The sequence below is a fragment of the Sphaeramia orbicularis genome, chromosome 20 (assembly GCF_902148855.1).
Source record: "Sphaeramia orbicularis chromosome 20, fSphaOr1.1, whole genome shotgun sequence".
NCBI lineage: Eukaryota > Metazoa > Chordata > Actinopteri > Kurtiformes > Apogonidae > Sphaeramia > Sphaeramia orbicularis.
The window spans coordinates 13,599,730-13,623,576 of NC_043976.1; the positions used below are offsets into that span (position 1 = coordinate 13,599,730).

Genomic DNA, 23,847 nt, shown 5'->3' on the forward strand with positions numbered 1-23,847 from the left:
TGATGCTGATATCTCACCAGTTTTATTTAACATATCTCTTCAATCTCATCCACTTAACATTTTTAACCATTTTCATTTAATATGTCGATTCATTTAAGCCTTACTGTGCCTGCACTCTAGCAGAATAAACCTTTTGAACCCAGGTGAATAATGTTGGCAAGGAAACACCTCTGAGTCACTTCAAGAGAAGGGCAGCTCAGCATGGCAGGACAAAAAAACACTGCAGCAAGTTTTATAGTGAATAATTCACACACACACCATCGGCAGCAGCAGCTCCAAAGCCATTGGTCCATTATGTAATTTGAGTAAAAAATCCTAACAGGATAAAACAGTGAACAAGCGTGGGCGTCACCACCCACCACTAGAGAGGTTTTTGGCAAAGCGGAGTGAGCTTTAACAGTTTGTTCTGATTCTCTTGGGCACATACAGAGCTCACATTTGTTTTACACTTAATCCTGACTGTCACATCTCTTTAAGTACAGTCTTTGCGTAGCGATGCCAAAGAGCATTCAAATAGTGTTATAACACGCTCAAAAGGAAACATGTTCATAGAATCATCTGAAAACACTTATATTAAATGCAAACAGTTTGTTTTATAGGAATGGCTTGCCACAGTAACATCTAATATATGTCACATGTCATGAGTTTTTGTTTTTGGGTTGTGAAATCTTACCCAGACCCAGAAAATTTAATCGTGAATGAACGTTGGTACTGCTGTATCCTTACGCTGTTGAAGTACCTACACATGGAGCCACACAAGTGTTACAGCTTTTCTATAAATTATTCAATCCATCCACAAGAAGTTAAAGCAATCTACTTTAAATCCAACTAAAGAAGGAGACTTTATATACTGTGTGATTTTAATGATAAGTGGCGGTTCAGACAAGATGGATTATAACCCTAAAGAGCCGGTTTGAGCATTACATTTATGATTTGGATGACTTTTCCATCCCATATACTGTATGTGTGCCTGTAATACTGGATCATATGTATGCATTGGTATATAAGCTGTTGTCTTAACACACGGGGTGATACTGGTGAAGAGCTTTGACATCTTCTGACATTTTTCCTCTCTACATGCATCATGGATGGAGTTTCCAGAAATCGAAACTTCGCTTCATAAATTTGACAACTTGTCACATGCCAAAACACTAACTATTAGGAAGGACTTTAAAACGGCGGAAAATATTTTCCATCTTAACGACTGTGATGTAACCAAGAAAAATGTAGATCATAACAAACTTATCCATTAAAGATGTGTGACTAGAGGGATTTGATTGGCTGAGCATGATTATATTTTTATTTCTTAAAATGTTAGTAAGATGGCAGCTTTAACAACCCACACAACCACGCAGTAATGGGGGCTTTTCCATCACATGGTACCAGCTCAACTCGACTCTTGCTTTTCCATACGTCAAAAATGGTGCGAAGTATCTGCAACATTTTTGGGAGGGAAACAAGCAAAAGCAATCCAAAAAAGGTGGCGTTAGAGAACTGTCACTATCACAGTGGCATCGTTGTGCTCGACAGGATTGGCCAATTATATATTTATAAACCTAGAATTAAGCCAGAAAAAATATATCAGCTGAACATTGGTTTATGCTAATAATGACTTTGAGGACTTAACAGCAAGAGGGTGACATGCACTGGCCTTTCTTTATCTGTGTTGTGTTACCATTCAAGATGACACCACAGCTGGTTCATGTGTGATTGCTATGACGACAAGCTATATGTAGGATGTACTATGACAGCAGTGGACAACTAGGTACCTGGTATGACAGGATGACTGATAGAGGATTTTTAAGTAACAGAAGCAGCACTGTTGACAACAATATTTAACTTAAGCAACTTGAGAGCTGTTGCTTCGAGTGTGTAAATCAAAGTAATAATTACATAAATAAATACTTCTGGATCAATGAACATAAAACTAACTTCATCTAAAAAAAATCCAGGTGATGATTTCATTGTGGTTCCACTGAAAACCCTCATATTGGATATTAGCCAGTTCTGATAGTTAGATAGTTCTGATTTCCCTACTGGATCAGTGTGTACTTGTACTTGTTTGGTACCTACAGCAAGCAGAGTCAAGATACGCCTGTACTTACTTTATTATTTTTGTGGAGAAATTCAATCACTGCATCCTAATATATCCTAATACACACAGCACTTAGCATTAGCATTATCAAATAGCATTAGCACTAGCCACATTAGAAACAGTGAATTGCCACTGATGCCTCTTGGGGACCACCTCCACATACTGATCTGTGTCTTGGACAGGTTAAGTAACCCATGTTTGCCTGTTTTTGATGGGAGTGGAAACTGAAGGACCCAGTAGAAACCCAGGTGGAAAGATGAGGCAAACTCAGCACAGGAAGGCCCAGACCGTCTGTGAGAATATGTGTGTGTGTTTGTGTGGATTTAATTTGTGATGTGGACTGGTAAATGAGAAACCTGCCAGACTTTAATTTCCTACCTCGCACATCTGGAGCTGGAAGAGACGCCGCTCCTTCTCCATCTCCTCAGCGATCTCAGCTCCGGTTATCTCTGTACGGATCATCCCATGTTGCTTGGCGTGCTCCCGTTTCTCCTTCTCTATCTTTGTACTGTCACAGAGGACAAAGCCACTTTAGTTCTCTCCTTCTGGTGCATGCTGGGAATATTTAATTTAATTAACCTAACCTCTCATAAACTAAAAGCCTATAGGTTTGTGTTTTTAAATGTGCTTGGTAGGGCTGGGTGATATGGAAAAAAATCCTATCACAATATTTTTTTCATATCAGACAATATCGATATATATCACAATATAAATCAAATCCCTATTTTCGTCCAGCTTAAATTTTCTGTTACTCATAAGTTAGTTGTGAAGACATCAGAAGGTTATTTTTAATTTAAATATGAATTATTTTCTGTCAGAGATTGAACATGACTGATGTGCTGAAGAACATTACACAAATGTTTCAGATAAATAAAACAGGTACATATATTTAAAACCAAACTAAAAGTCTGACCACCAGGCAAAAGCTTTCGAGTTTTAGAAGTGAACACAAACAAAACAGACCAATCTTCACGAAACAATATCGGGGTATATACATTGGGGTGCATTCCTTAACGGCCGTAACTGCCATAAAACCAAAACGTGAAACTAAAGCAAAGGTGAGTGATTACGTTCTTCACATAAGCTACATGTATTTGTTCGGTACACCTCCATATTGAACTGAAGGCCCCGAACAGAAACGGTTCACACCCTACTTTTCAGTAACCTGGTTGCCCAAGTTCTTGTCACATTTTCTCCTGAGGGAACACTCATTACCTCCCGCTGCAACCCAAACATTAGCATGTGTGCTGCAGCTGCTCTTACGCCTTGACGTAGTTCTAGTGTGATTGGTTCAATGCGGCACTACTTAATTATGATTGGCTGTTCCCATGTCTGTCAAAACATGGACAAATTAATTTTATCGAAACTGTATTGAATATGTCTTATATTTCGATCGAGGAAAAGTTATTTCACGATATATATCATTATCGTTTTATTGCCCAGCAGTACATTTTTATATTGCTCCTTGAAGGTCTCAGTTTGATCTATGTACAACATAATGAGCAAGAAGAAGCTAAATTACAACAGCAAAGTAATTATATACTTACAACTTGGCTTCGTAGTCCTTCCATGCTTTGTCAAAGGGCTTCTTTATGTCCTGCAGAAACAGGAGGATGAGCATCAGCAAACTACAAAGAGGTCACCGTGGGGACGGAGTTATTTGCAGAGTTGGATCACAACCAGCAAATGCCTCACTCACTTCACAATTTATGTTCTGGACAGCCAGCCAGTGACCACGCCCCTCCTTGTACCCCGAACACTACCAAGTTCATGACCTAGTTACTCACTGCTCGCCTCAAGCGTGATACAAAGGCGCTGTTTACTTGTGCAAGATCTCCAGCGTGATCTTTTACACAGTGGGTTCTTCTCCTGACTCCCCCATCTCTTTGGTCTTGTCTTTCTCTCACTCAACATGCACATGCACAGAAGTGAAGAGATGAATAGAGAGATGTGCTGACTAGGCATCTAAACCCCCCACCCCCACCACCCCTGCCCTGCTGCTACTGAGCTTAAGCGTGTGGGGGGGGTGAGGTTGCTGGAAGAGTCGATGGGAAACTGTTTTACAGTAAATCTTACCCCCTTCACGCCTTTCAAGTCGCCCTTCAGCAGCGAGTCCAGAGTGAAGATCACGTTGTGGCTGAGGCTCTGGAGCTGAAGACAGAAGAGGAGACAGGGAGTGAGAATATAGTTGATGAGTGACATGGTGTTAATTATATGTTAGATGTATTAGGACTCATTCTGCTTGGGATGCAGGAAATGACCATATCACAAACATAAAGTACAAATTGTCACCGGTCAATGCCCCAATGACCTGTGTAGGTGCAGTAGTGTAGAGTATAGTTTTAACCCATAAAGACCCAAACAGCCACCAGTAACCAAAAGCATCAACTGATATAAAATGTTTAATAACTTCTGATCCACTAATCCTATCGATACATCTAAGTAATTGGTGGAAAATGCAGTTTGACATCAATTCATGGTCATCAGATATAACTCATTTAGACATTCAGGGGCTCCATAGTGAACATGGAAACACTGTCATCTTCTACAGCATTGGTTCACCAGTAAAACCCATGGAGTTGGATCAAGAACAGTGGATGGACCCACTTATTTTATGTTCAATTAATAATATATTTTGATGAAAAACTCCCTTTGTCTTCAGTTTTCTGTTTTTGATTTAATCTGACTTTTTATGAACATCTAAATGATCAGTGAATTAAATATAGGAAAATATATGATTTTCACTGAAAAAAGCAGAATTCAGAGTATAATATTATGATAAATGGTGATAAATCCCTTAAAGAAAGGTTAAATAGAGAGGAAAAATCATTTGGGAACTGCCACAAAAATAACACTGGTCTTTAAGGGTTAATGTTGCCAAAGTGCAGAGTATTAATATTAGTACTATTTGCTTCCAACATCTGTCTTTCATAGGCTGAATTTGCAATAGATAAGAGAAGTCTGTGTTTTACTTCAACATACATCCATCCAACATGATGCTTAATAAACTACCACTGAAAGATAAACAAATCTTCATGAAGCGTGACTGTCTTCATTGTCTTTCCAGGTTTTGCTCCACTGACTGATTTGAATTTGCTCTTTGTTAGGTAATGATATGACTGAATCACAATCTGGATAATTTATTATCTATCATGACAGAAAATCATCTTCAGCGCAGCTCATTCACAATCAGACAAAAAAAACAAAAACATACTGCAAGCAAGCACAGATTAATTACAGCATAAAAGCAGTAAAAGATTAATTTATGACTAAAAATATAAATCAGCATATAAATCTACATCATATTCAATTAACTAATGAATGATTGAGTGAGCAGAAAAGTAAATAAATGCAGGTGGGAAAATTACTCTGGCAATGACTCTCCTGAGATTGCACCTAAAATCCTGCCAAAAATGTTGTTCATAATCAACAGTTCAGCCTCAAGCAAAGAAGAAAAAAGGTGCAAAGAAACCTAAAAAATATTGCAGGACTTCTGAGGCTGGAAAGATGATCACATCTTTGTCATTTGTAGTGACATTTTTACTTCACAAAGGAAAGACCTGTCAAATTTGCCACGGGATTACGATCATAAAACCTATTTGAACAGGACTAGGATTACCTGTGGACCTCTGGTAATTTGTAATAATTGCAGAAGTCGTCTGTGGTCTTAATCCCCTGTGAATCTGCCATTCTGTCATTTATAAAGTAAAAATTCCACCACGAATTTCAGCAAACACAGAGGTCCTGTGATAATAGCAGTCATGTGCAAATCAACATTTCTATGATTTAGATTAATAAGTAAATGCTTTTTGTTTCCTCCGTGGTTTTATTCTGCTTATCTCCTATCTAAAAATTATGAAGGCTGCTCTGGTAGTGACGAATGAAAGGTGTTACAATGTTGTGAGAAAAGAATAAGGAAGCTCATATCAGGGTATGGCATAGATATCCATTCACTCCAGGAGCCAATTTACCTGTATGTCCTTCAGGGATGAATGGCGTGTATGGCAGTGTGCATTAAATTCCATTTTTCTAACTTTCAAAAGGCTCAGCAGTTATCTGTGAGTGGTAGCCTACTAATAGCAAACCTTGACATTAGATCCAAGGAATAATGTCAGTAAATGTGTGTAAAAACAGCCTTCATTTACCTGGTGTGAATTCACTGCTTAAGACACATTTCTGAATCACAGGAGATCCCAGGATTACATTAGCCCTACAGATGACCTCTGGTACAGGAGGAATCCAGGTAGTACTAGTGTAAGTACCAGGGGACTAAGACATAGTTGGCACAACAACGTTCATTCATCCACTTGAACCTGCAGGAGTTTGTGTGACATCCATTTTCTGCTACTGTGAAGTCATAAAAACTGCAAAGCATGAATGTCTGCCAGTCTTTACTGCAGACAGGAACCAAGATGACAGATGATGAGATCACAAAAATGTTGTGAAAACTGCAAAGTGCTAGACAAAATTAGAGGAACGGACTCACTGCAGCCACTTAACGGCTTTGCACAGCTGTGTTGAAGGCTACATGAAAAACCTCAATACATTAGTTACAGGTTAGCTTGGTGGTTACAAAAATCAGGGATAATGAAAGAGCTGAGCCATTATTTTACCATTTGTATTTACTTGTATTACTTTATAGCATTTTATACGGATTTTAGGCTTAATTTTCATACTGTCACAACCCATTTCAAATACATTTTCAGAACAATTGGGCATAACATGTTTTTACATTAAAGCATTTTGTTTGTTGTGTAACATCACTATATTATTGAAAGCACTTTTGTTCAGAAACTGTGGATATTGATCACGCAACTGTTTTTGACCCATCTTGTATGACTTAAAGTTTCAATTTATTCTTCATATGTGGCCGTTTAGCCAAAACAACTGTTGATATTACTTTACTACTTTTACTTATTCAGGGTTCCTACAGGTTTCTACAAGTTAAATTTAAGTCTTTTTAAAACTATTTAGAGCAGAATTTAATGACCATTTCACAGCCTATTTCAAGGCCATACTGGCAAAAATTTGTGACTCCTAGAATTTAGGAAAACTCATGGTAACCAGGTCAAGAATGATCTTTTATCTAATCAGGCATTATTAAATTTGCCCTTCCCCTTGCTTACTTTTCACTTCTGGGATCATTTCTCATCGGAAGCTGCAAAATTAGCAATAATTGGTTCCTAATTTCAATATAAATTGTCAGCTTGGAACGGGTGAAACTGAGTAGACTAACGTTACTTTCTTTGCAGTTTGGACATTTAACAGACACATTAAAACACCAAACAGCCAACAAGTTTATGGAAAAAAAAACTTAGGACATACCATATCAAATTTAATACCATTTAAAGACTTTTTTAAGGTATTAAATGCATTTTTGTTTTTAATTCAAGACTTTTAAGACTTTTTAAGACCTCACGGGAACCCTGTTATTACTAAAACACAAAATATAGACTAACACCAGGCTTATCCATCAATCCACAGTGCGATCCATTAACACACTGATGCCCCGTCTGGCGAAGAACTCAGTAACATAATAATAGCAAAATTGTGCAAGTCAGTCAAGTGAAGAATTAGCAAAAGCTTGATGTGGCCAACAGCTTGTGTTGCCACAGCTATGCTCAGCAGCTCTAACCATTAGGATCAGCAAGGTCATTTACAACAGCACTAAGCATTTAAGTCCCTCTAGTAGTTAGCCCAGTCTGTGCAGACACACAGCAGTGGTCAAGGAAGTAAACAACAGTTAATGGGTGCTAATGTGCTTCTTAAGTGCCTGTCTTGCATATGCCCAATGTCAGAATCAATCTTCCACTGGCCGGCTGCCGGTGTGCTCTAACAGCCCATCCTGGAAACTGTCTTGGGTCTTCTGCTTTCTCAGAATTTACAATTGTTAGGAAAGATATAAACAATGAGCATAGTGCAGGAAAGAATACAAAATCTGTAGAAATGTGTCCAAAAAAATCCTTACATTGAAGCCAATAACATATGTAGCACATCTAGGATAAGCGCTTTTCATCAATACTCATTTGTAGTGCACGCACATACCAGCAGCCCTGTAGGCGCAGTTATTGAAGTCTAAAAACTACACTCAATAGAGTCCTCAAAATGGAAAAGACAAGAGTCGGGGAAGAAACAAAAGAGAGATGAAGACAGAGACAGGTAGAGATAATTTCACTTTGCTGTAATATGCAGGTAGTGGCGACAGGTGGGTGATTTAAGACGCATGTACATACAGAGCATACACACACACAGTTACTTCTGGTGCTGCCAAGGGTATTTATGGAGGCTAATCTCGCTGTCAGCCTCACAGGAAGAGAGAGAAAAAGAGAGAGAGAGCAGAGACTGGCTCTTCTTCCAACAACAATCACTCACAGAGGATTCAAACAGGACACATTATTCAACAGAAACGTCAGGGGAAATCCACGGCAGCCAGATAAGAGCCTCATCTGGAAAAAAAATACAAGGCTCGGAGGTGGATATAGCCGCAGTCAGCTATACTGTCTGAATGTGATGACGGTTCTGACTGTGTAGGCGATTTTAACACTGTCCCATACCAGCTAAGAGATGGATAGATATTTCTTTAGCAGCTGAAAACAAATATGTCTTACGATTATTATATTTGTTGAGACTTTTACTGCCTCGATTCACCCATTACGTTTTAACCCTCTACTCTTAATGCCTCACCTTAAGCCTTGAACTACCATAATTCTAATCTTCATCTTAAGATTAAACCTAAATCCTAAGCCATTTAAAGAGGGAAAGACAAAGGGGAAATAAAGTGTTTATCTTTTCCTATCCTTGTGAGGACATATTGCTAACACAGAGAAAAGACATTTGTTTCTGTACTCAAGTAGATTTTTCAAGTATATGCGCCTTACATTCTTTTTTTAATATTTCCATCCCACATTTTAACTTACATATCAGTACTTTCTACTCCTAACAATATCAAAACCTGTTTGTTACTTTATTTTCAATGTATATGAGGGGATTTTCTTTCGCTTTTATGTTGGATCATTGCTATAAACTTTATAATAAGCACATGGATCAACTATGAAGCCTCTTCTTGGCTCCTGAACTGTCAGTAGTAGAATGTTCTTTGCAGTTCAACCCTTGTCATGTGTGCATTTTGGAGCCAGCGGTGACCATATTAGGATGAAAAGGGCGGAGCTAAGGGAAACCAAGGAGTCAGCAGCAAGCTAATGCTAAATATAAGCTTACTGAATGGTTAAAATGGTAATTATACACTCTTGTTAGTTGAACCTATTTACCACAAATATAGAAATAATAATAATGATGGATTACATTTCTATAGCGCTTTTTTAATCATTCAAAGTGCTTTACATTATTGACCCATTATTCATTCACTCTCACATTCCCCCTCTGGTGGTGGTAAACTACATCTGTAGCCATAGCTGTCCTGGTGCAGGCTGACAGAAGCGTGGCTGTGAATTTGCGCCCTCCGACCACCACCATATGCATTCATAAACCAGTGTGAGTGGCACTGGAGGCAAGGAGAGTGAAGTGTCTTGCCTAACGACACAACAGACTGACTAGGACAGAGCGGGATTCAAACTGCCAACCCTTCGGTTATTGGCTCTACCATCTGAGCCATGGTTGCTTCGTGTAGAGCTGTGTGTCAGGAAAAGTATGCTTTATTATATACACACATATCTCAATCATAGCTCGACATAACGAATATCAACACATGTATTTATCCTGAGTTCTTATTGATGGAGGAAAAATTTAAAGTTGGACCACCAGATGACATATTAGAGGGTCCAATGTGACTGATGAGACTTGAATGAGTCCTGGAAAGACTGAACCTGAAAGAGTTCAATGTAACTCTATGGGATTCAGGGCTTATTGGAGCCAAATATAGTCAATCCCAGCAGGTATCAGTGTTATTACAACTTAAAGGCACTTCTACTTCAAGCATTCCTTAAACCTTCAGTTTCAAGTCAAGGTCCTTGCCCCCTGATCACTGCACCATTACACTTCCATAATATCAAGACCAATTTCATCGTACATGGCTCATAAAATAACACAATTAAAAGGCAACATTTGTGTATTGAGCAGAGCATATGGTGACTGATGCAGCAACAAAAAAGATGCAACAAGACAAAACAGACATGAAGGGAAGACAATTTAATATGATGTCTGAGTCTAGAAAACTAATATCAACATGTGCGCTTCAATTAAGAGCCACGAAAAATGTAAAAAACTACATTTTAGACCTCTATTTTTTTTTTGCACATGTACAGTATCTATACTTCTATTTGAATAGAAAATGTGAGTACTTTTACCACTTCTCGTTCACTCACCAGGTTCTTCAGTAGAGCAGACAGCTCCTTGGTAAGGGAGGAAAATTTGACAAAAGCTGTTCCCAGGTCAGGGTTGTCCCGGCTGATGAAATTGCTGCCAAATTTATCCAGAGCTTGGGCGTAGTTCTCTTCATTTTGGACATGGTCTGCAGGGGAAACAAAGACGGACGGTTGTCAGGTTATCAATCCACCTGCGTTGGCCTAAAGGTGATGATTTACATGAAATATAAACACATTATGGAAATATATTAAGGTACTGATTAATATATAGCCCCAAACTGACTTGAACCTCAGCAGGTTCTTGGTACAGTCCAAGAAGTGTCTGTAATCTTTTTTCCACACTTTGAGTTCCGGATATATAATGTCATTGATATGCCATAGTGAGGTTCAGCATTCACAACAGCAAATTCTTAATCTAACCAGCAGCACAAGGTGGTCCACACTTTGACTCTACTTTTATGGGGTTTGTAATAATGCATATGACTTCATTAAATTTACAAAGAAGCTCTTAGATCTGACAAAAAGCATTAGCTAGCATGTGTTTCCTGACTCAAACAGTGATTCTAAGAATAGACTGTATAACAGTCACTATATTTTAACTTACTGTGACCAATATAAAATTACATTAACTTTACACAGGGCATCTTTTTTAACACTAACCAAAAATGTAGAACACTTCAGATACAAAAAAAATGGAGAAGGAAAGCAGTTGTTTCAGTGATTCATCTTTTTCTACGGTAAAGTGGCAAACAGATTAAACAAACATGACTGTAATTTCTTGTAAATCCTAGTGATATTCACAGTAACACAGTATATGGACAAAATCATCTATTTTGTATGACAAATGTTCTACAAATTCAATAAAAATACATTAAGAATCCTTTATCACATTTCATTAGTTTCTTTTTTATTTGGATCTACCATAAAAAAACAACAACACATAAATATAAACCATGTCCACATCAAACTATTTGCAACAATTTAGACTCAGGTCCTTCTCCATCATCTTTTGTTTTTTTTTTTGTATTTACAGTTTCACCCTCATTCTCCTTTTATTCTTCTCGCTCTCTTCTTCTGGAGCCGTTTGCAAACCACCTTAGAGGTAGCTATATATAAACACCACCTACACTTGAAGTCACAACCTTACAATTTTTTTATTAATCAGAATCTGAAAACTTTGTTAATCCAAGAGGGATATTTATAATATTGCAGATACACCACTGTCAAAAATTGAAAAAGATATAGAAATTCAAGTAAAAATGTATATTTAAAATGTAAAATAGAAAAATAGTCCAAGTTAAGATAATATCCATAAATAGAAGAATGTCAGTCCTGTGATAAAATATGTACAGATTTTAAAAATATGTCAGTCGGTTATATTCACAGATATGGTGGTGTAACTCCTCAACTAATAATTTTATGCAAATTACAATTCACAGTTATGCATATTTTTCTACTGCCACTTTTCCGTCATTTAACAGGTGGATGAAGTAAATCTGCCTTCAAAATCAGACCACAAGAATAATAATAAAAACAGCTGCATCTGTTCAGTCCCAGTATATGTGACCCACCCCAGCAAACGTTGCAAAAGCGAAACTGAAATGCCTCTATAGTATATTAGAAGTAGATGTGTGAATATGCTTTGGCTTCACAGTCTGATTATGATGTTTGAGGTACTTCCCCACCTCTACTTAGGTCTGGGTGGTCTCACAACCCTGGATTGTGATTTAATTAATCATACTTTCTACTTTTAAGAGTAGCTGCAGTGGTCATGTTAATAAAAAAAATAACAGTGCTGTCAAAATGTTCCTTCTTTTCAGTGGCCCATTTATCAGTGTAATTATGGTATTTAACATAAAGTATTCCAATATTTATACTAAACTATGGGTTTGCAGTATTGATGTCACTACAAGTTGCTAGACTAGTGAATGTATTTGTCCATTTATAGTAACACTGCATCTGTCTGCACTGAAATGTTTGGTTTCAGTTCACATCAATTTGCAGATTAGTTTGTGTAACATGCTGCTATTACAATAATGACACAGAAATATCATAACTAAGTCATGAGTTTTAATCTAGATCATGAGGGACGACACATGTCAACACAACCTCACTTGCTCTCAAATCTGCCTAGTAGTCCAACTCCACTCTTTTCTTTTTGTTTATTTATTTATGCCTTATGAGTGTCATACCTACTAATAATATAGATATTTATTTATTTAATCTCAGATTGGGATGCGCTACCCAGGACTTTATAGGGTGAGGGGTAGGATCAAATGGGAATTGCATATATGTTATGTGGAAAATCCAAATGTATTGGGGGTTTTCTCTTGTATGACTGTCACTTTCTTTCTTTCTTTTTTTTTTTTTACCTTGATCCCAATAAAAAGAACATTGGGAAAAAAATAAATATCATAACTTTGTGAGCAGTGAGTCTGGTGTCTGAACTCTGATGTGCACTCAGACAGTTATGTTCAAGTGTAAAAAGTTCTTGATTCATTATAAAACTCTGGCCAGAGAAATTACTCAACACAAATCCATCAAACATTGACTAAACCTCCAGAAACGAGAGAAAACTACAAGAAAAGTTATAGCTTGGTTGTAACTCACCTTCATTTTACAAGAGGTGAGTAAAATGTGATTCAGGTCATGGATTCTGCCTCATAAGATCACCGTATCATCCCAATCTTATCTCTAGTTATAACTGAACTGTTTCTACATTTTTTTAATGCTTATGTTGGTGTGTTCTTATTAGAGTCTATTCATGTGCGGTCTCTGCTTAATGAATGGCTCCGTATCACCAGATTCTCACGAGGAGGCACTAAGTCATCCATCAGCCCAGTGTTTATATTTTGTGAATCAGCTAGATTGCAAGAAGACTCCAGCCCTGATTTCCTACACAGCAAACAATACGGGGCATAAACTGTTATTATCGCTCAACCCTAGACAAAAATACTGATAAGATCCTATGACAAAATGTCTCTTTACCAGCGCAGGTCTTGAACAGAACTGATGCATATGTCTATGACCTTAACCCGTCATTTTGATCAGTAAGATTCCAGAGAGACTTTTTGTTTTCTATGTTCTGGCAGCAGCCAGTCATATTTATATATATGTACAGGAAATGTCAGTTGGGTAAGACGTGTTGGTCTCTGGGCCTATGAAACTCTCTGCAGGAGCTGTCAGTCAAACAGCAGCATCCATCTGTCCTTGTCATCAAGTCAGAGATGCTGGAGCTCCAGGGGGATGATGTTTAGGAGGTTGCCAAATCGAGAGAAGGGTGGGTCAGGTGTGATCAGCACCCTGTGGAGTTCATTCCTGAAGCAGCAAACCAGGGCAACAAACTGAGGCAAAGATTTAGACTTTAACCCTTTAACCCCTGACATGTCTGTGGTGATCGTTCTGTATGTATGATTTATTTTAAATATTCCTAAAAATTCAACTGTTTGCTCAATAGGAAAAACTTGAAAAGTTGCTGAGAGAATAGACCTTGTGCTTTCCATAGACCCCCCCCCCCACCCGACTCCCTATAAAAATAGATGGTTTGGGATTTTTTTCCCCCCACCATTTTCATTGTTTTTTTTGTTATTAATGTTGTTTGCAGTGTTATAGTAATGTTCCTTTATTTTTATTTTTTTACTGTGTTTTTACTGAGTTTCAACCATGTAATTGCTTTTTGGGGTTCAACCAGGGGCCAAAAAGTAACTGGACTGATTTATAAAAAAAAAGAGCCCCAAAACAAAATCTACTGGGACAAAATTCAAATCCTTGTCGTTGTTCAGTGTTTTCCAGTTCACAGTTCATGTTAAACATCCTAAATCTCTTACTGAATCACATTCTCAGTGCTTTATTTAGTAAAAACCTGTAAAAGTTTAAGTCCTGTCTGTCTTTTTTTCTAATTCCACCCTGCTTTGACCCTAAAAGACACAGTAAAGCAAAACCACTAAAGAAAAGGAACACAAGCATATACTCACGGCAGCTTTTATGACACTGAAACAGACGACAATTCCAAATAGCCTGTTTCATTGAAATAATTTCTCATGGCACCTGAATTCTGGTCCTTATTGAGAGGAGATTGAAAACATTGACACTGACATTTTACTGATTTTCATTTTTGGTATCTAACAGATGCACAAGCGCTCCTTTCTATTTCTATTTTGGGATACCACAACATAATCAGTAAAAATCCAAACATATAGGGCTCCTCATCCAAACAGACAACATGTGAAAAAGGTAACATGCCTCTTTTGTGCAGAACAAACTAACTTTTTTGTGGGACAAAACATCTGAAACTGTCAATTTACAGGGAGGAGGCTTTCAAAAGAATCCAGTGGAAAATTACTGAGGATCCATGTCACAGCAACGAGCAAAACAAACTCAGGTGTTGATTTCTGGGACAGCCTGGATAAACACACACAAAACACCATCTGTCCCACAAAAGGCAATGATCCAGACACACAAAAGAATCCTTATTTTTATTAGAGGTATTTAAGAAATCCTTGGCTTTCCTCTGGGGAGTTTTTTTCTTCTGGATAGGGTTGTGAACATGTGCCCGACCATCAGCGAATGCACATTTGGGCTTGGTAAATTTAGAAACAGGCTGTCTCACCTTGTCCTGAACTGTAAATGGCCTTCACTGATTTCTTCACCTTCTGGAGGGCGGTTCGGTCCTGGTCCAACGCCTGAGAAAAAGCGAAGACAGAAGATTCATATTAAAAGGCTGCAAATAATATTTCAGACTTGTAAAGACTTTATGGAACAGCAAACCTGAAGAATGTAGGGCATAAGTGCAACAATATTTATTCAGTAATTATAAGCATGCATACTCCATAAAGCGTGCACAATACAGACCTTGACCTGAATGTTGTATAAATCATTATTTCAACACTGCAGACTGCAGAGCAAAGCTTTTGTGTTTCACAATGGGCTAAATGTGTAGTGAGTATATCTAATTTTATTTATTTTCATAATTATTCACAATGAAACATGTAAATGCTATGAAAATAAACGACTCCACTGACCTATCGTTACAGTACGTTCTTGGGCTCATATCCATGCAGTTTTCGAGATTAATTATCAGAGTTTTATTCACAGCAACAGGGGATTTAATTAATGATCAATTTACAGTAAATCGAAAAACAGATGCTTCACAGATGCTCGAGATCATGACACAGGGAGCTACTACTAATGCGTATTATGTATTAAAACATAACGTTAAGCTGACAAATAGCTCTGCTAACACAACCGTGACCCCTGAACTCATTCACCCTTCACCCCCGAGCGTCACACAAGGAAAATTAATCACCACAACCATCGTTCACAAGAAAAACTAATCCTGTGGAGCGTGTGTTGCTCAGTTCCCCTCCCTGCTAGGGGAAATAACAACTGCATATGAAGTTAACAACAGATTTGAACACATCCAATAACTCATTTTTACCTGTACATGTCACATCAGCGCTGAGTGAAAGCTGTTTATTTAAGTGCGAATGCCACACGGTTGATCTGTGGTTTGACTAGACAAGTAAAACGGAGACAAATTAGACTTTAAACAGCCTCTTAACTGGAGCCTTTTTATATTTTATGCCCAAGGCTTTTCTTTATTGACCTGCCTTGTAGTGATCTTCTTGAAATCACTGGCAGACTTTCATTTTCTTCTGGATGGGCAGTTTTTTCCTATCATAATATCATATTCCTATAAATCTTTCTTTCAAATCTTCTAATGGCATGGTAATGTGCACGTTTAAACTTTATATCAGTAGTAAATAGACGTGTTTCTATTGTAACATTTAATTTGAGCCATCTTCCGTATTTTTGCCATTTTTATCTTTGAAATAATGAATACATCCAAAGATTTTACATGTGAAAATTGTGTATGCTACTCTGTAATGCACAAGAGACTGCTTTACTTATATACACATATAAAGATGAATAATTAAATGTGTTTGTGTGATGTGATGTAAGCATTTCATGAGCAATTACAAATGTTCATCCTGATACAGTATGTTTTCACACACATTTCTAGAAATACATCTGGAATTTCATGTATAAATCTTTTTTATATGGTCCTGATCAAACATACTTTACCAAAGAAATCCAGTCTAACCTGCTGCACACACTTAAATTCCAAAACAGGCCTGAACAGTAACAATAAAGGCTCCATACACAATGAATATAGAGAAACCTGATACCCGTCGTTACATCCTACTGCATATCATGCTGGTAATAACACAAAAGCAATCAATTTGTCATCACTTAACTACACAAAACAAAATATCATTATTCCAAAAAGCCCCTTTTCTACAGTAATTGAGATTTGGTGTTTATTATTAGAGAGACTTTATCTATGTACTGCCTATTTGACACAATAGAAAGCACAATTCTACCAGGTCAAGCCTTTACACCTGCTGTGATTAAAACAGCATGAAGTTCAGTGCAGCAGCAGCATAAAGACCACCTGTCACACAGCACATCATCCCTGTGTGATACATTGATTATCATGTCAGTGACTGCAGGAAAACGTTAGATAATGAGCAAAAATAGTCAAAAGCAAGCACTAACACACATATGCATTACCTGTTGAGTCTAAATGTTCCAGTGTTGGTGATTTTCACAATAATTAAGTCCGACAGGAGAAAACATTTCATATCCATCTAATTTAAAAGCAGGAAATGAAGCCATAATTCTGCCATGTTTACTATAATTGATGGAAAACACCAGCAAAAACACTAGTACTTCAAGGTCAGGTTGTAGAGAACACAGACACACACACGACAAGTGGGCTAATTACATTTCACGATACACTTCAGCTGTCGTTGGCCTCCCCTGGACAGTTTTACATGGATATTTCACTATTAGGGCAGCAGTAGTTTGACGCCGAGGGGCCCTTTCTGCCAGGGCCAAGCCCTTTGATCCCCCTGCACATGGAACCAAAACCCGCTGCCCACTAGCTACACAAACTACCTCATTACTTAGCCATGTGACAATACTTGACAGTGTCATTATCAAAACCATATGAAATGGAATTCAGAGTTAAGATTAACTCTTCAATGATGAAAGATTTTATCAAACTTTTAGGTTACTTTACCATTAAATCTCTTCTGAGTCTGAAGTTTTAATTGTATGCATTATGGACAGCTCTAAGTACAGTAGAGACTCTACCTGAGATGCATTAAGATCCATTCACCAGACTCAGCTCAGGCCTTGTATTAACATGCACGTCCAAATGGCTGATTACTTTTACAATTTCTCTGTTTCCTGGCTAACATGAACATCATGGCAAAAGCTTTCATTCAAAGTAAAACATGCTGAATTTGATTTTCTTTTAGTAGATTTTAAGGAGTACTTCTTAAGGAGGAGTACAATACTTCAATGACAATTCAGTCTTTAACTCTTTCGGTGCCAGACAGTTAAGGGGCTAATAAGCCTTAAAAGTGCCACAGAATTTGGCCGTTTTTCAGTATTTCGCGTTGTTTTTATAATATTTGAAGAATCCTGCAGGAAACCGCTCGGTAACATCCGACCGATTGCTGATTAGATTCAAAACGCACCGGACGCAGCCGATTCATTATTGATCGTAATTTGCATAATTTATTCGGTCGCGTGACCTCAAATTCCCGTCTGATTGGTCTCAAAAGGGGGACAGAAAGAACGTCATCGAAATGTGAGAAAGAAATGGGGGTGGATGGTTTGTTTGTACACAAATATGGCGTGTTCTCCAAAGCCGATCTGATCGGCCCGTGGCACTTTAAAGGTTGTATTCGTAAAGCCGAATTAATCGGCCCATGGCATTGAAAGAGTTAAGTGCTAACAACATGTTGATGAGTCTATACCAGATTATATGAAATGTGTACATTCTACTTCCTCACACTAGTACAATGTAGTGGAGAATCGCTGCAGTGTGTTCACCCAGAGCTGCACATATGAACATTCAGTATTCCACCTTTAAAGCTGCTGGTCTTTGAGCTGTACAGTGAACTAAATTTACAGAGAAACATTACAAAGTCACCCTATTAAACTTAAAAGGAAAGCTTCCAAAAAGTTTTAGACTTCATTTGAAGCTGTTAATTTGCATATAGAGTAGGGAAGAACAGAATGTGCCTCAGTGATCACTTGTGATTGGATCTCAGTGATCAATTAATTGCAAGTGATTGTAGCTATTGTGAACGGATGCGTGTTAGCCAGGTCTGAGCAGAGCACCAAACAATATTGTAAGGCTGCAAGGGGCAAATTTGGTTCAGGCTTAGAAATCCTCTCAATAACCACATTTCTACTTCAGTACTTCCCAAAAACTCATGTTGTCATTAGGTTTGTGAATGTGAATTGTGTTGATTTTTTCCTTTAATTTTTAACAGGTTGGATAAGGGAACTGCTTTGCTGCCTCCCAAAAGTTAAAAAACATTAGGTCCATGTGAATAGAAGTTTAGGATGTACATGTTTAATTGCATAGTGAGCGATGAAGTGAGATCCAGTACTTGAGATGCCTGTAGATATCCACTCTATGTCAAAACGGGGGGGAAAAGAGAGGACTCAAATGCACGGTACTGAAGAGAAAAAAATACCAGTTTATTTAACAAAAAAAAAAAAAGAAAACCAAACAACAAAAAACCTAACACAAAAACTAAGGCAGAGTCCATAAAAAACAACATACAAAACCTGAATCAGAGTCCGTAGATGAATAAATGTCCGGGTTATGGAGTGAAATGGAAAGAAGAGAAATGGACCAGCGCTGCATGGCTGCAAACCAAAGCCTTAAATAGGCTGGAGGTAATTGGCTGCAGCCACGCAGCGCCAGCAGGTGAGTCTGATGATGATGATTAGGAGAAGGAGGAGCTGAGGGTCACACAGGCACAGACCATGACCAAGAGGGAGGAGCTGAGAGTCACACAGGCACAGATCCTGACACTCTAATGCCAGATGTGAAGAGGGTCTCAATATGAAGAATCCCTCAGTTTCAACAACGCCAAACAATTTAATTCAATTCTATTCTATTTGTAGAGCCCAATATCACAATGAAGTTGCCTCACAGGGCTTTACAGAATTTGTTACACTGATAAAAACACAATGAAAATAAGAAAACAGTCAAATAATTAGTTAAACAGTTGAAGAAGCAAATGGATTAAAGTCCCGGGCATCCCCTGTCCTTAGACCCTCCTTGTCAGCAAGGAAAAACGCCAAAAAACCCAGTGGGAAAAAGAGAAACCTTAGGGAGAACCACATTGAAGGAGAGATCCACCCCCATGTCCAGCAAACTGTACATGTGACCAGAACTGACAGACATCCATATGCTGATGAACCAGTAGTGTCTGGTCTTGTCAAAGTGGGTGACACTGCATTGACAGTTAGTTTCCTCTTTACATAATTTCTCCTTTGACAAAAATAAGCTGACAACTTGGTCACCACAAGCTGACTTTAAGCTCACCAAAAGGTAGCCAGTATCAGCATTTCAGAAAGCACACATACTGTTGCTGCTTTTCATCTGCAGTCCCATACAAGTACAGTTTTAAATTTCTATGACATGCAGTTAAGAGTTATCCATTTCCTGATGACTTTGACCTCTGAACAGACTCAGTGTAAGTGCTTAGACATGTAGCACCACAAAACAACAGTCATGGTTTGAATTCCCATAACAGCCGACTCATCCATTAACAAGCTGTGTTTCCTTTCAGAGTGCAACACGTGACTCCAGTCTGCAGTCCTATGTCTCCAAAATAAAATCTGTCATTATTCAGAGGCAGTTGTAGTGCTTTGTGCTGATTAGGATGATGAGCAGAAAATGGACACTGAGCAACAATGACCTTGTTTGGTCTTGTGATAAGAGCAGCTGGCATCTCCAACCTTGGGTCACCCTTACTCCATTCAGTGAGTTCTAATTAAATATTCAGCTTCAACATTAAATATCTCACTGTGAAAATGACTAATGAAACTTGGAGAGATGGCTTGTTAAAGCAGTTTGTTTTTTCTCTTGTTTTCATGGGGAGATATCAATAGAAGAGTTCTGTCTTGGTACACAATGTTTGCAAACCCCTGGCAACAGGCAGGAATGCATCCATACTCTGCTATCGAATAGGCCGGCAACCAATGAATATAGTCAAAGGATTGTTATATTCTGCCAGAGAACCAATAGAAGGCTCCTGCTCAACCCTGAGGGATTAGCAAATGTGACAATGCCAAAACATCTGTGGTTCCTTGTCTCGCTGCCTGAACAGCTAGTGTTGCATATGGACAGTTTATTTAATACAGCTGAGACAAAGCAGCAAAGAATAAAATATGTTTCATGACTGTGTTATTCCGCTGAGAAATATCCATGTTGAAGAACCTTTGACCTGTGAAAGTCAACATGTCAGTGTCAAAATGCTTTTAAGTGGCGTTTGCACTAACAGAGATGGAGTCAAAGAGGTCAAGGGCCATCTTAAGAAAGGTGAAGCAAAGCAGTCGTGCCAGATCTTGACAACCATGTGTGCTCCAAGTTCAGACAGTCACATCTTTTAAAGTCCTATATCAAAAATGTAGGAAAAAACATCTCTGCTATGTCATTATCTTCAGACATTTTTCTTCAGGCAAATATTCATTTGTGAAAGCGAGAAGTGTCAGTCATGCACCATAAAAGCCAATATGTGAGAACTCACGACGGGTTGGTGTGGAGTATGTGAGAAATGGGAAGAGCTTTGATCAATTGTGGCTCGACCGCCCAAGAAGCATTTGGCAGCCACACAAACCACTTCATCAACAACAAATAACCGTAAAAAACTCAGCAATCAAAGGGTGTTAGGTGGACTGATATGGGGATATGGAGGAAGGGGGAAAGCTCCAAAACTGTCGCCAGTTTCCACAGCAAAAGGAAAGATGAATTACTTTGTGTGCCAGAGAAAAAACTGAATATCACAAATGCTTTGAGAAGCCAAATACTCGAAAAAACAGTAATTCCAACACTGCCTATTTGTACTAGAGGAATTCAAAGAAAAACATGATGAAAGGGGTCTTTTTCAGGATGACAGTAAGCTCATCCTCATATGGCATGTGGCAAACTGAATAGTCTGAGTGTGAAAGTCATGTGCATTAGGCTATATACTGTGGCTTTTTCAGTCACCACATCTCAACCAACCAAATACCTGTGGGCCCTTTGGATCAACACACGAGACAGAACTCTTCATCACTATTCTCTCAACAAATGAGGACTATACTTTTAAAGAATTTTGTCCATCCCTCCAGTTCAGAGACTTGTTATAATGAATGCCAAGCAGATCTGGTGGCACGTTGTGATCCTGTACTATGAAGTGGCATTTACTGTTTTGCTGCTTCTCCAATTTAGGGAAATGCTGCTTACATCTAAATATGGATGTATTAGTAGAATTAGATGCTGGGCTCCAAAATGGTGTCCACTCTTACCAACTCTATCTAATGTTGTTCGCTGGTGCATACACAAAAAATGCAGCTCCCTGCTTCTTCCTGTTCAGTAAAGACTTTACAACATGGTGGCATCACAAAAATACACAACTTTTGTGCAGTTGTAGGTGTCCTATCAGCAGTTTTACAGATGTCTCTTTTATCATTGTGGCCTATGTCGAAAACACTTTTTGGGTGCAAGACGTTTTTCCAGTTCAGTACCCTAAGTGCTCTGGGACTCTTCCTGGTCACTTTGTCATTTCTAGAATTGATTTTTACTTTGCCTGCACTGGCTGCTTAGTAGTATCTGCTATCCATTGTTTGCATTTTCGTACTTTGTATTGTTCTAGTCTGAGTCCTTGAAGCTTTGTAAAATACTACGCTGTATGAACTTCTTGCATCATCATATTTTTAACTGACGCTTGCTTGATTTTATTTAAATGTTAACTGTATAATACCATCTCGTATTAATTTTTCACATTGTTGTGCTTTGCTGCCTGTGTCACTCCTTTAGGATTTTGCTGTGCTCTGTTTGCTTTCTGTAAGCTAATGTTGTTTTGTTGTTTAACTGGCAAGTTCAACATCTGGCCAAGGGACAACAGTTGAGAATCAGCCATTTGGCGAACAGTGGCACATTTACAGCACTGTCTCTGAGTAAATGAACAAACAATAAACAAAAAACAAGGTTATGTGACAACAGCATGCCAACTTCTTTAATAAAATCATGATTTGAAATCACAGATTTGTGTTACAGATAAATCAAATAGATTTGTGTTACAGCCTTTTGGATAGGCAAAAGCAAGGAACGTAGCTGATATTTTATAGACAAAACAATTTATTGAAAGATAATCAACAGATGTAAAGAACTGTTCCTTGCAACTGAAACTAGACAGGCATTCCAATGTAGATTAAAGCGGAAAAACAATTCCTGGCCACGCCCCTTTTGGATGTATTCCAAACCTTAACGGGTTCATCCTTGGTTCACGCCCTACCCCTTTACCAAGTTTCAAGAAAACCAGTGAATTCAATTTTGCTGATGGATAGGTCACATCACCTCACTAACAAAAGAAATTACCCATTTATTAGTTATAGATACATAGCCCCAAAAAGCTGTAAAATCCCCAAAGATTAGATCAGCAGGGCAGTGGGGATGACTTCCTGCTTCTGAAACAAACACAGTCATGACCAGGATGCCTCCAGGGACATGTGTGGTTGAAGTGACTGGGCATGACTGACTGGAGGCTGTCTCAGCTTCACGCTTCCTGCCCGAAGCCTTATCCTCCCTCTGCAGTCCTGCTGCTTCCTCTGCAGCCGTCCTTTGACAGGAAGCAGGAAGCGGCCAGGCTTGTCAGTGTCCTGTCCTGGGTCAGTGGCACTTGGTCTAATGACACCAACTGCTCTCTGCTGACAGCTGAGGAATAAAAAACAACACATTCGCTGGCTGGTCTGGGAAGTGTTTTTCTTGATCTATTCTGAGATTCCTGCCCTGTCACTTTCATGGCACGTTAGTCGTCTTTTCTTGCTTCCTCTTTGAACTCATCCTTTCCATCTCCTTGACCCATACTCATCTCTTCCAGGCCGGCATTTGGCGTCACACTGGTGGACGACTGCGGTTTCCAAAGAGATGTGATCTGGCCCTCTCACGCATTGGCTCGACATTCTTCTTTATGGAGATTGTGGGAAGCTGCTCTGACTAACCAGCCAGCTCTGTGTTTGTCAGCAGCACTGTGGGACTCAGCTGTGCCACTGTGGCAGATTTTACTCTTCACCAATCTCAGACCGGACACTGAAGTTCTCAGAATAGCTAATATGCTAATTATTTCCTAGAAGAAGAAAACAGGAAAAGGGCACAACTATCAAAGGACTTCCCCAAATGCCAAAACATGAGGCTAAAAATATCTGCAAGGGTAGTTTTGGCATGAAAACAACTGACCAAATAGGCATTTTTCAAAGTGTCCACATGTAACACGTTTTACTTCTGCCTGCTTATGCATACATGGCATTCTCATTTCCGTCATGGCTCAAAACAGCCCAAAAAACTACACTGGA

At 38.6% G+C, this 23,847-nt stretch overlaps 1 protein-coding gene across 6 annotated transcripts in view; it reads right to left on the reverse strand.

The window, feature by feature from the left end:
- Positions 1 to 23,847, reverse strand: part of asap1b (ArfGAP with SH3 domain, ankyrin repeat and PH domain 1b) — an 84,360-nt gene that overhangs the window by 42,930 nt on the left and 17,583 nt on the right. For all 6 annotated transcript variants that reach the window (XM_030123808.1, XM_030123803.1, XM_030123804.1 and 3 more), the window contains exons 2-6: positions 15,026 to 15,098; positions 10,417 to 10,562; positions 4,172 to 4,246; positions 3,643 to 3,692; positions 2,474 to 2,603 (exon numbers count right to left, since the gene is read on the reverse strand). In XM_030123808.1, the coding sequence (XP_029979668.1) occupies positions 2,474 to 2,603; positions 3,643 to 3,692; positions 4,172 to 4,246; positions 10,417 to 10,562; positions 15,026 to 15,098 (474 nt within the window). The remainder of the gene's footprint in view (positions 1 to 2,473; positions 2,604 to 3,642; positions 3,693 to 4,171; positions 4,247 to 10,416; positions 10,563 to 15,025; positions 15,099 to 23,847) is intronic.